At 39.2% G+C, this 14,050-nt stretch overlaps 1 protein-coding gene across 1 annotated transcript in view; it reads right to left on the bottom strand.

Annotated features, from left to right (window-relative positions):
* LOC125236933 (collagen alpha-1(III) chain-like) overlaps positions 1–14,050 on the bottom strand; it is a 45,478-nt gene that overhangs the window by 12,622 nt on the left and 18,806 nt on the right. Inside the window, exons 13-19 of the mRNA XM_048143849.1 lie at positions 13,152–13,175; positions 12,268–12,312; positions 10,220–10,249; positions 10,100–10,141; positions 8,181–9,404; positions 6,640–6,690; positions 1,247–1,306 (exon numbers count right to left, since the gene is read on the bottom strand). Coding sequence (XP_047999806.1) covers positions 1,247–1,306; positions 6,640–6,690; positions 8,181–9,404; positions 10,100–10,141; positions 10,220–10,249; positions 12,268–12,312; positions 13,152–13,175 — 1,476 coding nt within the window. The remainder of the gene's footprint in view (positions 1–1,246; positions 1,307–6,639; positions 6,691–8,180; positions 9,405–10,099; positions 10,142–10,219; positions 10,250–12,267; positions 12,313–13,151; positions 13,176–14,050) is intronic.

Below are 14,050 nucleotides of genomic sequence, written 5' to 3'. Positions count from 1 at the left end.
TTTTTTATCCATACAAATTAATTCGGCCCGCAACGTAATGCAAACACACTCCCGTTAAACGCTCGTTGACAGTTGTCATTGATTGTCATCGCAACCACGTTTACAGTACATTGCTGCTGAGATTTTTTTTCAAAAATTCATTATGGGGTGAAAATTAAGAGTAAATCAAAAACACCTCTTAATGAATGATAACAATATTGAATTATACGCCTGGTTTAATTTATCGCCCTTATTACGTTTCATCACAGGCCTTTGCGTCTATTGCAGACGATTTACACATTGCTGCTTCGACAACGGGTTTGGTGACTGTGGAGGCCGATTCGCGAGCGGCACGACCTGCCACATTTTTGGCAGAGGAAACTCATACCACCTGAGGTTCTAGTCTCGGTTTGCTTTCTGCGACACCTTTTACTATCTAAAGCATTAAACCAGGCTTCGTCGCATAGCCCTCTCCCCTCCACAACACGCTTTCGCCATTGACCTCGGTCTTCAGCTAAGGCTTCCCAGGCTTGATGGTCGATTTGAAATGCAGACATGTCTCGCTTAACACAGTCTTATTACGTTTACGCACTGTATATCAAGGGTCTGCCTGAAAACCAGCATTGTAGTTAACATGCTGCAACATTATGCTGAGGCAAGCTCCTATTTAACGCACATGAATATTTTAATTTCACGTGTATATGTATAACTCATTTTCTTAGATGTTTAGTCTAGATTTAAGTTTTCTACTTTAGCAAATCCTAATGTAACACTTCTTCATTGTTTGTAACATTTTCATGTGATGTTGAATAAAGATTTTCTATGTCTATGTCTATGAAATAGTACATTACGATACAAGTGCGTAAAAAAGGAACTTCTCGCACTAGTGTAAAAAAAACACCATCTGTTCTGAAAATGACATTTATTGTATGGAAAAAGTGTTCCCCAAATGGTTAGGTACTTACAATAACCAACAATTAATACAATTTCCGTAACGTTTTCGATATCGAGTTGTATTAGAAGCTAGTAGCAACACTGTCTTAGTCTTATATGCATATACTATAAATATGTAATACTAGTTTTTGACCGCGGCTTCGCTCGCGTTAGAAAGCGACAAAAAGTAGCCTATGTCACTCTCCATCCCTTCAACTATCTCCACTTAAAAAACCACGACAATTCGTCGCTCCGTTTTGCCTTGAAAGACGGACAAACAAACAGACACACACACTTTCCCATTTATAATATTAGTATGGATATGTTAACATACTCGTAGTAGTAGCTTTGCAGAGTCTGCTCCATAAGCCTGTTGGCGCGAGGCATCCCAATTCTGAAACAACCATTCATTATATAAACTTTTATCTGAAAACCTACCCACAGTACCCACCAACTACCTACTAATGTCACAATCGTTCAATCGATATATATATATATATATATATTTATATTATTTGCTACTTGTATAGTTATTTATTATGTATTTATTCGTATATATTCCATGTTAGTGTAAGTTATAATTTATTATTACCTATAGAATCCGTTTTCTGCGCCGTTTATACTGTATGCCTACTATTTCCAATTCTCCTTCAATTGCTCAAAGGTTAACTGGAAGAGATCCCCTAAAGGGATAAGTTCGCCTTTGTACTAGTGATAAGCTCTTTTTCTTGTGTGTTGTATTATTTTCTGGTACAATATAGTATTTTATGCAACTGGTGATTAAAAGAGGTCAAAAAAGGTGAGTGGCGTGGGTAACAATTTGAGGCGAAGCCGAAAATTGTTAATAAAGACGCCACGAGCATTTTTTGACTCAGTTAAACACAGTTGCATACAATATTTTTTCTACGACCAAGCACTTTTTTTGAAAGAAAATTATAAATCAACAAATACCTACTTTCAGTCATCTTAGTTATCTAGCGCCTACCATTTTGAATATGCAGTTTGAGTGCAAACATGAAAATAAAACTGTCTATGGTATGGTTCTTTGAAGCCTGGCCACTAAGACGAATCGAGCCGAGTTGAATCGAGTTCTCATACATTTGAATGCGATTCGACGCGTCGCCAATGAACGCAGCAGAAAACGAAGGAGTCTCGACTCTGCGAATTGGTTTGTTAAGTTGGTAGCAATGTATTTACTGAACTGTAACAGCTATATCGTGCTACTGCTACTAAATGTTTTCAGGGTATAGACTAGATAGACTTGTCCTGACATCTTTTATGTAGGGTTTTAAAGTTCTATGCACGACCTTGTAACTCACGAATAACAGTACGGGAGTAGAAAAAAGTGTTTTACTACTACTACTACAATCGCTTACGTTTCTGAAGTGTAACGGCACTTACGGCCCAGCGACGACATTGGTCTAAGCGCGACAGCGGTGAGCGGCAGTCATACGTGCGAATGAAAAGTCCCATCGCTGTGTCTCGCTCCAATGTATGGCCGCCGCTCACCGCTGTCGCGCTTAGACCAATGTGGCTGGGCCGTAAGGCCTGAGTGCATGCGCATATTGTGCGGGGCGGAGCGTGCGGCGTGCATGTCAAACAATTGAATCTAGGGAATGCAATCTCGACGAGATTGGGGCCCAGGCGAGATCTCGGGAACTCATGAAACCAATCTCGCGAGATCTCGCGAGATTGGCCGGTTTGTGGGTTTATTCTTGTAAATAATCACAATATAGCAATGAATAAGGATAACAATCGTAAGAATGGTTGCTATTATGAAACAAATATTTATCTTGACTATTTTTTCAGATTTTTTTGATGTATTTTACATTGTTTAACATAAATTAAGTACCTCACAACTCACAATATATTTTTAAAACTTTAAAGTATAGATTATTATGTAAGAAAATAAAATAAAATAATTCACGAATGAGTAGCTGCGTGCCAATTTCGAAATCGTTGTCATGCCAACCGCGAACAAGTACACAGTAGAGACTACTTAAAAAATCTTTATTGATGAAAGGATAAAAATTTAACATTATAAAAATCAAGGTTATCCCTACCATCATTAAATAGCCGGTCTGGCGCAGTCGGTAGTGACCCTGCCTGCTGCGCCGCGGTCCCGGGTTCGAATCCCGGTAAGGGCATTTATTAATGTGATGAGCACAGATATTTGTTCCTGAGTCATGGATGTTTTCTATGTATATAAGTATTTATATATTATATATATCGTTGTCTGAGTACCCATAGCACAAGCCTTCTTGAGCTTACCGTGGGCCTCAGTCAATCTGTGTAAGAATGTCCTATAATATTTATTTTATTTATTTATTTATAGACCCACATAAAAACATTAACTCTACTCAATTAATTATGAGTATTATGACTAGTTGACTACTAATAAATTATTTAATTATATTAGACTACCAATACAATACGCTTCTTAAACCCGACAGTTAAATAAGAAACTAAAATAGAAAGAAAAACGGAAATATATACATAAATATCATTAAATAAATATTATTTTTCCACAGACTTAGTCCCACGGTAAGCTCAAGAAAGCTTGTGCTGTGGGTACTCAGACAAAGGCATACATAATATACAAGTACTTAGATACATAGAGAACATCCATGACTCAGGAACAAATATCTGTGTTCATCACACAAATAAATGCCCTTACCGGGATTGAAATCCGAGACCGCGGCGTAGCAGTCAGGGTCACTACCCGCTGGGCTAGGCCAGTCCGGTCTTTAAATATATAATAATAACATATTACAATATATAGTAGTGTGACTATTTAAAAAAGAAATAAAAAAATATATAATACAATAATTAGATTTTTTGAGTGTAAAATAGAAATTGTTATTGGTTGCCTAACAAACGAGAGCCGTAGTGAGGTTGTTGTAGGCTTCTGCTCTCTCGACATCCAACAAAACTCTGTGCACGAAAATTCGTAAAATAGATGGTTATATACACAGCCATAAGTGTAATACCATAATGGCGAATCACGCAAATAGGTCTGGCTGACACCTTTCGAATTATTTCGAAACGGTCTGAATCTGTCATTCGTCATTCCGAACTCAGATAGGTAAATTATTGAGCGAAATAAGCGAGTTGAATCTCTCGATCTCTATTGAGTTAACAAGTTGGCGAGTTCAGTTAAATGATATAGTTCATATAAATCATTTACAGCTTGGGAAAGAAACATGACTAGTCATTTCGCGAGCTTTTTATGCTTGAGTTAAATCTCGTTGATCTCGCGAGATCTCGTCAATTTTTCGGCCGAGATCAATCTCGCTAAAAATTACCGAGATCTCGTACAAAAGAGATCTCGCGAGAACGAGATTGCATTCCCTAATTGAATCTCATGGTACAAGTGTCATGAGTCGATGCTGTTACTACTATAGTGGATGTTTCATAAAACAACAAAATCAAAATCAAAATCAAAATCAAAATAATTTATTCAGCAAATAGGCCACAGGGGCACTTTTACACGTCACATGTACATAGGTATTTAAAAAAATATTTAAAATTGAGTTGAAATTACAATTGATACTATTATATACTAATTCTAAGTTCTAACTAAAGTTAACTCTATACAATTAATTAGAGATGTAGAAGGTCTCTAAATGTCGAATTACAACCAAGAACTACACTAAATTTTAATATAAAAAGTACAAATACAAAAAAAAAGTCTAAAATTACTTTAGAGGTGCAAATGACTCTAAATGTCACAACTAAAAATAAAATGTATATCTACTTAATCTAATTCTCCTTAGAGATGTATATGGTCTCCATGAGTCAAAATCATATATTTAAAATATTCACTAAAAGAAAGGAAACAAACGACAACCGAACAAAGTGTCCTAATTTAATAAAAATTAGAATTAAAGTTACTAAGTTATAACAGCCCCAGTAAGCTTAAACAGACCGGTCTTCACAGACGGCACCCGTTCACGAGTATGACGCGTATCTCAGCCATCGCCTCCCTCAACCTTTATTCGGGAAGGTGGCGACCCGATCAACGACGCCACCGCAGCAAAGACTTTTAAGTGTGCATGACATGTTCAAGCTGCCAGGCTAAATTAAATATTCAAATAATAAAACATAGCTGTAAGACACTATATTCTGTGCTCGTATGTTACAAAGGAAGGAAATATAGATTTATACAATAAAATTAAAGTAAGATAAACATTAAACATTAAACACATAATCTTGGAGATGTATAAGGTCTCCAAGTGTCCACAACTAAACTTAAATAAAAACAATATAATCAGACGAGAATATGTTCTCATACGTCAATTGAACACTAGTATGCTTAATTACACAATGCAGAGAAAATGAAAAAATATATACGACTTCATTCATCTATTGACAAGCAACCACCTTAAAGGCATCCCTATCATCTATAAAATCCTTCACAGTGTAGTACGCCTTACATAACAACAAACGCTTAATGCGTGCCTTAAATTTGTCAAATGGCAAATCCACTATATCGGTTGGTACTTTGTTATAAAAACGTGTACAGTTCCCGACGAAAGACGTACCAACCTTACGGAGACGGTGGGCGGTCACAGCAAGTTTATGTTTGTTCCTTGTGTTATAGTTATGGATGTCACTGTTAAGCTTGAATTCGTGGATATTTTTCCGAACATACATAATATTTTCGTATATGTATTGAGAGGCAACGGTAAGAATGTTCACCTCTTTGAATTTTTCTCTTAAAGATGCTCGACCGCCCAATCCGTAGATTGAACGGACTGCTCGTTTTTGCAGCACAAAAATAGCCTGAATGTCTGCAGCTTTTCCCCATAACAGGATCCCATATGACATAACACTGTGGAAGTAGCTAAAGTATACCAGCCTGGCCGTCTCTACGTTTGTTAGTTGTCTGATTCGCCTTACTGCGTAAGCTGCAGAACTAAGTTTGCCAGCTAAAGTGGCTATATGTGCATGCCATTGCAGTTTTGAATGAACACGTGTTTCAATGCCCCTCATTATGCACCAGTCACATCATCATCATTCGCCCGCCCTTATCCCATTAATTTGGGGTCGGCGCAGCATGTCTTCCCTTTCCATACCTCCCTATCATCCGTCATCTCATCATTCACTTGCTTTCGCTTCATATCATCTCTCACACAATCCATCCACCTTTTCCTCGGTTTTCCTCTCCCGTCAAATAAAGCTACGCCGGCTCTAACACTACGCCTCAGCCTCGAGAAGATTTCAGTCCCCCCTCAGTTAGAGGGGGTATCCACTATGGGACCGGCAAGAAACTCGGCGGGCCACTTCTTTTCAAAACATTATATCTTATAATTAACATGCATTAAAAAACGAGATACAATTTAATCAGCAAAAGTATTCATCAAAAAAAGAAATATTAACAGACTAGGTACCTACTCTATGGAAATTCATTTCAATAAATTATACAAAGTACAAAGCTACTAAGATTAATAAGAGATCTATAGAGTCTCTAAGTGTTAAAGTACATCTAAAAAAAAGAAAAATTATACATGATGGAGAAAAAAAAACGAACTGATACAAATAAAAGATAACTAAAATAACTAAACTTTACACTTAACACATGACTTTCATCCCTTCGCATCACATACCCATACCATGCCAGACGATTCGCTCTCACTTTTTCTACTATCGGTGCAACTTTCAGGCTTCCTCTTTTATACACATGCACCAGTCACATAAATAACTGTTTATTAATTAATTTCTTACCCATGTTTCCGATGGAGGTGGACCTGCTGATCCTATGTAACGTAGTTTCGACTGAAATTTCAAAACAAAAATTATAATAAGTCAGAGTCGGGCCAAGCTAAGTTAGCAACGATTTCGCTAATTCCGACTGCAGTTTGACGTATACGGGTCAGTCAAAATCGCTTGGTATGACTAAATACTTTGGAGAAATCGGTTATGGAAGGTAGGCGCATACAAATGTAAGGACCTAAGGATAGAGTGACCACACATCATATAATGTAACGGACCCAATCATGGACAGTTTAAGATAAAATTTTGCCTATTTTTGATATTTCACTGATACGTGTAAAAATTCTACCGCTAAGCGTGTTAAAACTTGAATGTCTTATCCTTCTTTTATATTTCAAGCGTATTGCAGAATAGATACTCCTATTGGTTTCTTCATAGTTAACAAATTAAAACGAGGTGTTTTTTCCCCAATTATAGACGGCAGTTCTCCAGTAATGGATCCCCCATTATGGACAGTGAAATAATTTTAAAATTTTGCTTTTAAAGCCAACTGATACTCAATGAGTCAATTTTATATACCCCAAATAAAATTAGTTTGGGTTATTTTAACATAGGATTGTTTCTTGTAAATTTTGGTTTTTAACCCCCGACGCAAAAACGAAGGGGTGTTAGAAGTTTGACGTGTCTGTCTGTCTGTCTGTCTGTCTGTCCGTCTGTCCGTCTGTCTGTCTGTCTGTCTGTCTGTCTGTCTGTCTGTCTGTTTGTCTGTCTGTGTGTGTGTCTGTCTGTGGCATCGTAGCTCCCGAACGGATGAACCGATTTTGATTTAGTTTTTTTTGTCTGAAAGCTGAGTTAGTCGGGAGTGTTCTTAGCCATGTTTCATGAAAATCGGTCCACTATGTCACGGTCGGGGGTTTTTTCAAAATTTTAATTTTGTGGTTAGGTTATGCAAATTGTTCCTTGTCCATCATAGGAGGTACGCAGTTTTCGGGTTCCAGTTATGGACACTCGCAAAATAACACTATTTCTTTATATCTTTGGAGCAACAAACTAGTATGTTTTATGCCTTATCTCATGCTTAATGCAGTAAAGTAAAACTCATTCAAGTTTACACCGACTACTATTTTTTTTATTTTTTTATACTTGAACTCAACTCTCTTAGCAACATTACTAAGCATACGTCCTGATATTTTTTTTCTGTAAACTGATGACTTTCATCTTGCCGCCAAATCCTTCAGAAATAACTGAATTAAATGAAACTTCAAAATTAAGCAGCTCTATGACTCTAGTTTATGGTACATTGCCGTCAGTTTTTAGAAACTAATTTTAGATACTTATTTTTAAGGATTTGTGATTTTTTGTCCATAATGGCATCACCGACCATTATAGGGTATTTTACATTATATACTTCTTACCAAAATACTGACTAACGTGACGAATGAAAAATGAAATGAAAGCAGAATGGAACGAATTCAAGAACTTAAAGAAAAAAAAACAAATGAGTGTGATCCTAAATTTTGTGTAGACATTATAGTAAAGTTATTATAACTTACAGGTGGTTGATGCTGTGAATAATGTGGCGGCGAGCGATTTTCAGGACCCTGTGACCCTCGAATTCCAAAATGCGCTCCACTTTGAGCTCCAGAAGGTCCATATAGTCCCGGCGGCGGTCCAGGCCCGTTCTTCCCAGGTTCATCTCGCACATATACTCCTGGTGGGCCTCCAAACCCGTACTTCTCAGGTCCTTCTGGCCCGAGCCCAGAATCCATTGATCCACCAAAGTTAGATTGACGCATTGGCCCATTTTGTGCACCAAATGATTGGCCAGGCATGCCAGGTTCATCATGTCCAGGTCCATAAGGAGGTCCATCTCTTCCAGGTGGTCTAAATTCCGATCCTCTAAGTCCTCCAGAGGGTCCGGGAGGTCCCTGTCCGTAATATGGTGAATAATACGATGGCGCATGTAGCCCATGTGGAGGTCCATTTGGCCCTGGTCCATAATCTGGTGGCCCCCGGTCCCCGTTTGGACTAAAAGGTGATCCTCTCGGTCCGCCAGGGGGTCCGAGATGTCCATAGGGTCCTGGTCCATAATCTGGTGCCCCCTGGCCCCCGTTTGGACCAAATGGCGATCCTCTCGGTCCACCAGGGGGTCCATAATCTGGTGGCCCCTGGCCCCCAGCTGGTCCAAATGGCGATGGTATTGGTCCCACTGGTCGTCCGAGACGCGGATCCAGTCTTGGACGTTTGCTATAAGCTGGCGGGAGCCGCACCCCATTTGGTCCGTATCGTGGGTATCGCGACTCTCTCGACTCTTCAGATTCGCTAGAAAGTCCTGAACGTTCATCGGGCCCTTGTCTATAATCTGGTAGCCCCTGGCCCGCATTTGGACCAAATGGCGATCCACTGGGTCCGCTAGAGTGCCCTGAACGTTCATCGGGCCCTTGCCCATAATCTGGCGGTTCTTCACGTCCGCTAGGGTGTCCAGGACGTCCAGACTCAGAATTCGGTGGATCCCGTTTTCCCAGTTGTTCCCTTGTTAGTTCTCTTTTCCCCGAGGATCCATCAGGTGGGAAATACCTTATAGGTGGATCCTGAGACCCTGGTGGTAGCTTTAGTAGTTCAATTGGTAGACCTCGTCCATTGGGATCTCCAGGCCCTTGGGGCCCAGTTCCGTGAGGTCCAGGTCCTTGTGGCCCAGGTGATTCATCATGAGGTTTAGATAACCATGGTGGTATTACAGATACTGCTGGTGACCACCGTGGTCTAGGCGGTTTAGCCTGCAGAAAAAAAAATCGAGAGTAATTTTGGTATTCCCTGTTTTGTTATAACTTCCTTGAGTTTTCCCGTGTAATAACAAGATATCATGTTACTGTTGTGCCCGATTTGTTTGCTACGACTCATGGGTGCGTGGGGTCCACTTGGCAACTAATCCTACGAATTGGCATAGGCGTTGTTATTAAAGCGACTGGCATCTGACCTGATCAATAGAGGGAAGCATACGCACTACTGAGTGTTCACAAGATGATTTTCTTTACAGCCTAGCCGAAATGACAATCGTTGACGATTGATGCCAATCGAAACGCAGTCTGACTCTGTCGCGTCAATGTGGAAAAGTGATAGAGATAACGATATTATCGTGAGCGTTTGTGCATTTGGCTACGTGCGCAGAAAACCAAAGAATATCGATATTTCGCACATATAATTCTGGAAAACTCATTAGTACGAGCCTGAGTTTTTATTACGTTCATGTGATTCAATATTTTAAATGAATAAATCATCGGTAGTCATAATTCATGTTCAAATATAGTATTTTATAATTATATCATATTATTATACTTACTCCTGAGTTTCTATGCCAATTCTTTGGATTAGTTGTCAAATCGGATCCGGGACCCTGGGATCCGCTTTGACAACTATGAGCCGTGGCAAATGAAGGAATAACGCAAGGATAATGATGATGATGAGGACTTACTCCTGAGTCTTCCTCAGAAGCCGCCGCCGGTCCCAATACTCCCTATTGAAAAACGATTAACTGTACTGTGGTACTAAATTGATCATCAAAATAATGAATTAAACGCAAATACTAGCTTACATTTTCAAGTTCTTCTGGAGTAGGAGGAACCTATAAAAAAAATAGTGCGTGGAGTTCCTCCGCACGAAAGAAGTGAAACTTCGCAATGTGTTGTGTTTCAAAATTCAAGTTGGCAACACTGAGCGTTAAACGTATTGTTAAACTGTTGGAAGTCGCATTCGAAGTTTCACTTCAAAAAAAATAATGAGTGGAGAAGTGAAACTTCGTAATGTGTAAATAAAAATACGAACCAAAAGGTATTTCAGAATTCGAGTGGGCCACGCTGTCAGTGAACGTTAAACGTTTAACGCTGCCAGTTGGAAGTCGCATAAAAGTTTCACTTCAAAAGATAAAATTTGTATTTAGCTACTACGTAATATGAAAACTGTTAAGGTGCATTAGGGTAATTCCGAAAATCGTCTAATTTCGAGAGTCGTATAAAAGTCACCATTATTTCCATCATATCAAGATTCCCCATTCAAAATTACCCGAGCATGTCTGTCATTTGTAATTACCCGAGTGCACCTTAACAAGATTTAAATACGAAATAACAAGAATTATTTGCCGATTTCAGTCACGTCAGAGCCATTAGTGGAACGTTTTATTTTGACAAAACCTTTTTGTCCCTATAGTAACTGTAAAAAAACTGTAATGTAAACGTTTCGGTACACTCTTGGTAGAGACACGTTCGTTTTTCGTAACGTTCCTAAATTTGTCTGATTTTTTATTACCTATACGATTTTGACTCTTGGAGACCCTACACATCGCTAAGGATAATTAGATTAAGTATACATGTTATCTTTAGTTGTGACATTTAGAGTCATTTGTATCTCTAAAGTAATTTTAGACTTCTTTTTTTTATATTTGTACTTTTCTATATTATTATGTGTAGTTTTTAGTTGAATATCGACATTTAGAGACCTTATACATCTCTAATCATTGTAGTAGCGTAGTACTTTAGTTAGAATTTAGAATTAGTATTATCAATTTGGTCATATTCTGGTGTTGGCGCCGACCTGACTGCGAAGAAACACGTGAAACATAGATTTAACAGCGAACACGCTGAAAGAAGATTATGACGAGTAAAGAACGAAACGGATTAAGATAAAGATGAACAACGAATTTGACCGTAGTTGAGAAAGACCATCGACGATCGTGACGAATAAAGAATGGCTGACGAAAGCAGAATCGGATAAATTTAGGAAAGTGACGAAAAACGAACAAGACGACCCAAGAGTAAGTATACCAACGTTTCGATAAGACAGCCTTTTTTTCCAAAAGGGGTAGGTATTATGGGTGGGGTTTCACTACCACTTTTAAACAATTAAAGGGTTGAAAGAACACGAAGTTGAAACTTCGCGGTGACATGTTGATAGCCCATCGCCACACCACGATTGAACTCATATCCCATAGTCGATTTCTAAGGCACCTACAGGAGAAAAGGGTGGTGAGATTCTTAACCCATCACCACACAGGCAACAGTTTAAGGGCCACTTGCACCAACGAAAATGCCTGCCAACTACGCTTGCAATTTTATCATTATCTGATGTGGATAAAGCATCCGTCACGTTCTAGCAAGCATGTCAGTGTGAGAGTGACAGATGTCTTATCCACGTGGATAAGTGATAAAATTGGAACCATGATAGCCCTGCTGGAGGGTTAACCCGAGGGCTACCCTCCATTTTATATGGAATTTGACAGATGACAGCCCACTAACCCTGAGTTGGTGTACTTAAGTGAGCTGAGTAGCTCAGGACACTTGTAGAGCTTCAATTGTTTGACGTGCACTCAGGCCACAGTATAATAAAGAGTACTATCGACACTATCGTTCAGTATGGCCACTCCCGCTCCGCACTGAAAGTGCGCCCGCCCGCTCCCGGTTACCTCACACCGCCTGTCAAAAACGCTAACAGTCGACCTCGAGGATATGACTATCGCACTCGTACAAGCATGGTACGCGTTCACCTACACAAGCTTAAATGTGTGGTAGGAACGTGGCTCTTTCATATATTTGATCGCCAGTGTCCGAGATGTGCCTTACACTTATTGTTAATAGAAATATCACTTACTTCGTCAGCCGCCTCATGGCTATGTTTGTAACGTGCCATTGCCATCTGGTAAAAAAATGTTGTTAGATTGTGCAATAAAAAATAATTTAGTATTTTCAGTAACACTAGGTGATTTATCGCACTAATGCCAAGTGTGGTTCACTACACACCCTGTTTTTATTGAATTCCGTTAACTTTAAGGGAAGGTCTTTTAAATAGATCAATAATACAATTAATTTCTCTAAGAAACGTCTTAACTCTTACGGTCATCGAGTTATTAAAAAAAAAAAGATAATTACTGAACACGTGTGTCACAGCCTTTACCAATTCCTAATGTTATTTGTTTTGACATGTGCCGTCAACTTGACAGTAACTTGAATGTTATTTTTAAGGGTCTCTCACACTAATAAATTCATTTACTATGTGTGAAAATGATGAAAAATATTTTTTGGCGAATTTTACTAAAAGTGATATATAGGGTGGTTCCCAGCTACGTCTCGAATTTAACGGAAAACAAATAAAAACACGGTGCATGCTTTAAACTTCCTACAACACACTGCAAAGAGGGCGTAACTTGTTTCAAAATTCCTCTCTGTCAATATTAAGAGAAACATATACAAATTAAATTCTGGCAGGGTCGCCATGTGGGACAGAAAGTATGGCGACAAGTAACCTTAAGTATTGCGTAAAGACTGAATTTATTTCATAGTTCATACCTATTTAAATATACTTAATAGACTATTTATTACAAATATAACATAACTCCTCACAATGTTACAAAAACTATTCTAGGTAATAAGCGATTTATCTATGAAGAACGACTTCTTCCAGAAAACCTTAGTAGAGGCACGGCAAAACAAAAAGAACCTTGTCTAATTGGTTTTAAATAAGCAAAGGTACGTTACCCCAGGCCTTGGGCCCAACACGGACTGAAAAACACATACATCAATTAGAATATTTTTTGTTCGTCTACACCTACAGGACAAGCGACGCATTAAGAACAGAAACATCGAAGGAGGATGTCACAGTTTCGTTTTCTTTCAACCCCTTATTTGCCAATATTTTTTTTTTAATACTACGTCGGTGGCAAACAAGCATACGGCCTGCCTGATGTAAAGCGGTCACTGTAACCTATGGACGCCTGCAACTCAAACAGTGTCACATGCGCGTTGCCACCCTTCTAATGGGGTGGCAACGCGCATTCTTGTACATTCCCTTTTGCTGTGTTAAGTACACAGCAAAAAGGAGTACTTATATCCTTTTTTCCGTGTACAAGTTCTAAGGAGGGTTCGGGTTGCCGACGACTCAAAGGACAATAGACGGAACAAGTCAGTTCCATAAGTCCTCCCGTCATCAGCACACCGCACCCTCGTTGAGCTCTGACAGCCTTACTCACCGGCAGGAACACAACACTATGAGTAGGGTCTAGCTGCTATTTGGCTGCGGTCTTCTGTAAGGCGGAGGTACTACCCCAGTTGGGCTCTGCTCTAGATTCGAGCGAGACGATATCCGCTGTGCTGTGTACTACCACACAAAGCGAAATATCATTCGCTATGCCCTACCTCCTACTAATTTAGTAGTTTCATGTGTTCTGCCTACCCCTTTATGGGATACAGGCGTGATTGTATGTATGTACATCGGAGGAATGAAGTGAAACGAAATGGTCTCATCACATTGCTCGTGACTTCCAGTAACATTGGCACTTGACACTGACAATTTTATTCTCTGCCTATTTCTGGGTTTACAACTTTACAAGTAACACTGTTACTCAGCGTCAATATTTCGACGCAAAAGGTAGTCTGGC

Source organism: Leguminivora glycinivorella, chromosome 20, assembly GCF_023078275.1.
Source record: "Leguminivora glycinivorella isolate SPB_JAAS2020 chromosome 20, LegGlyc_1.1, whole genome shotgun sequence".
Taxonomy (NCBI): Eukaryota; Metazoa; Arthropoda; class Insecta; order Lepidoptera; family Tortricidae; genus Leguminivora; species Leguminivora glycinivorella.
The sequence above is the reverse complement of the archived record's forward strand: the minus strand, read 5'-3'. Positions and strand labels throughout refer to the sequence as shown.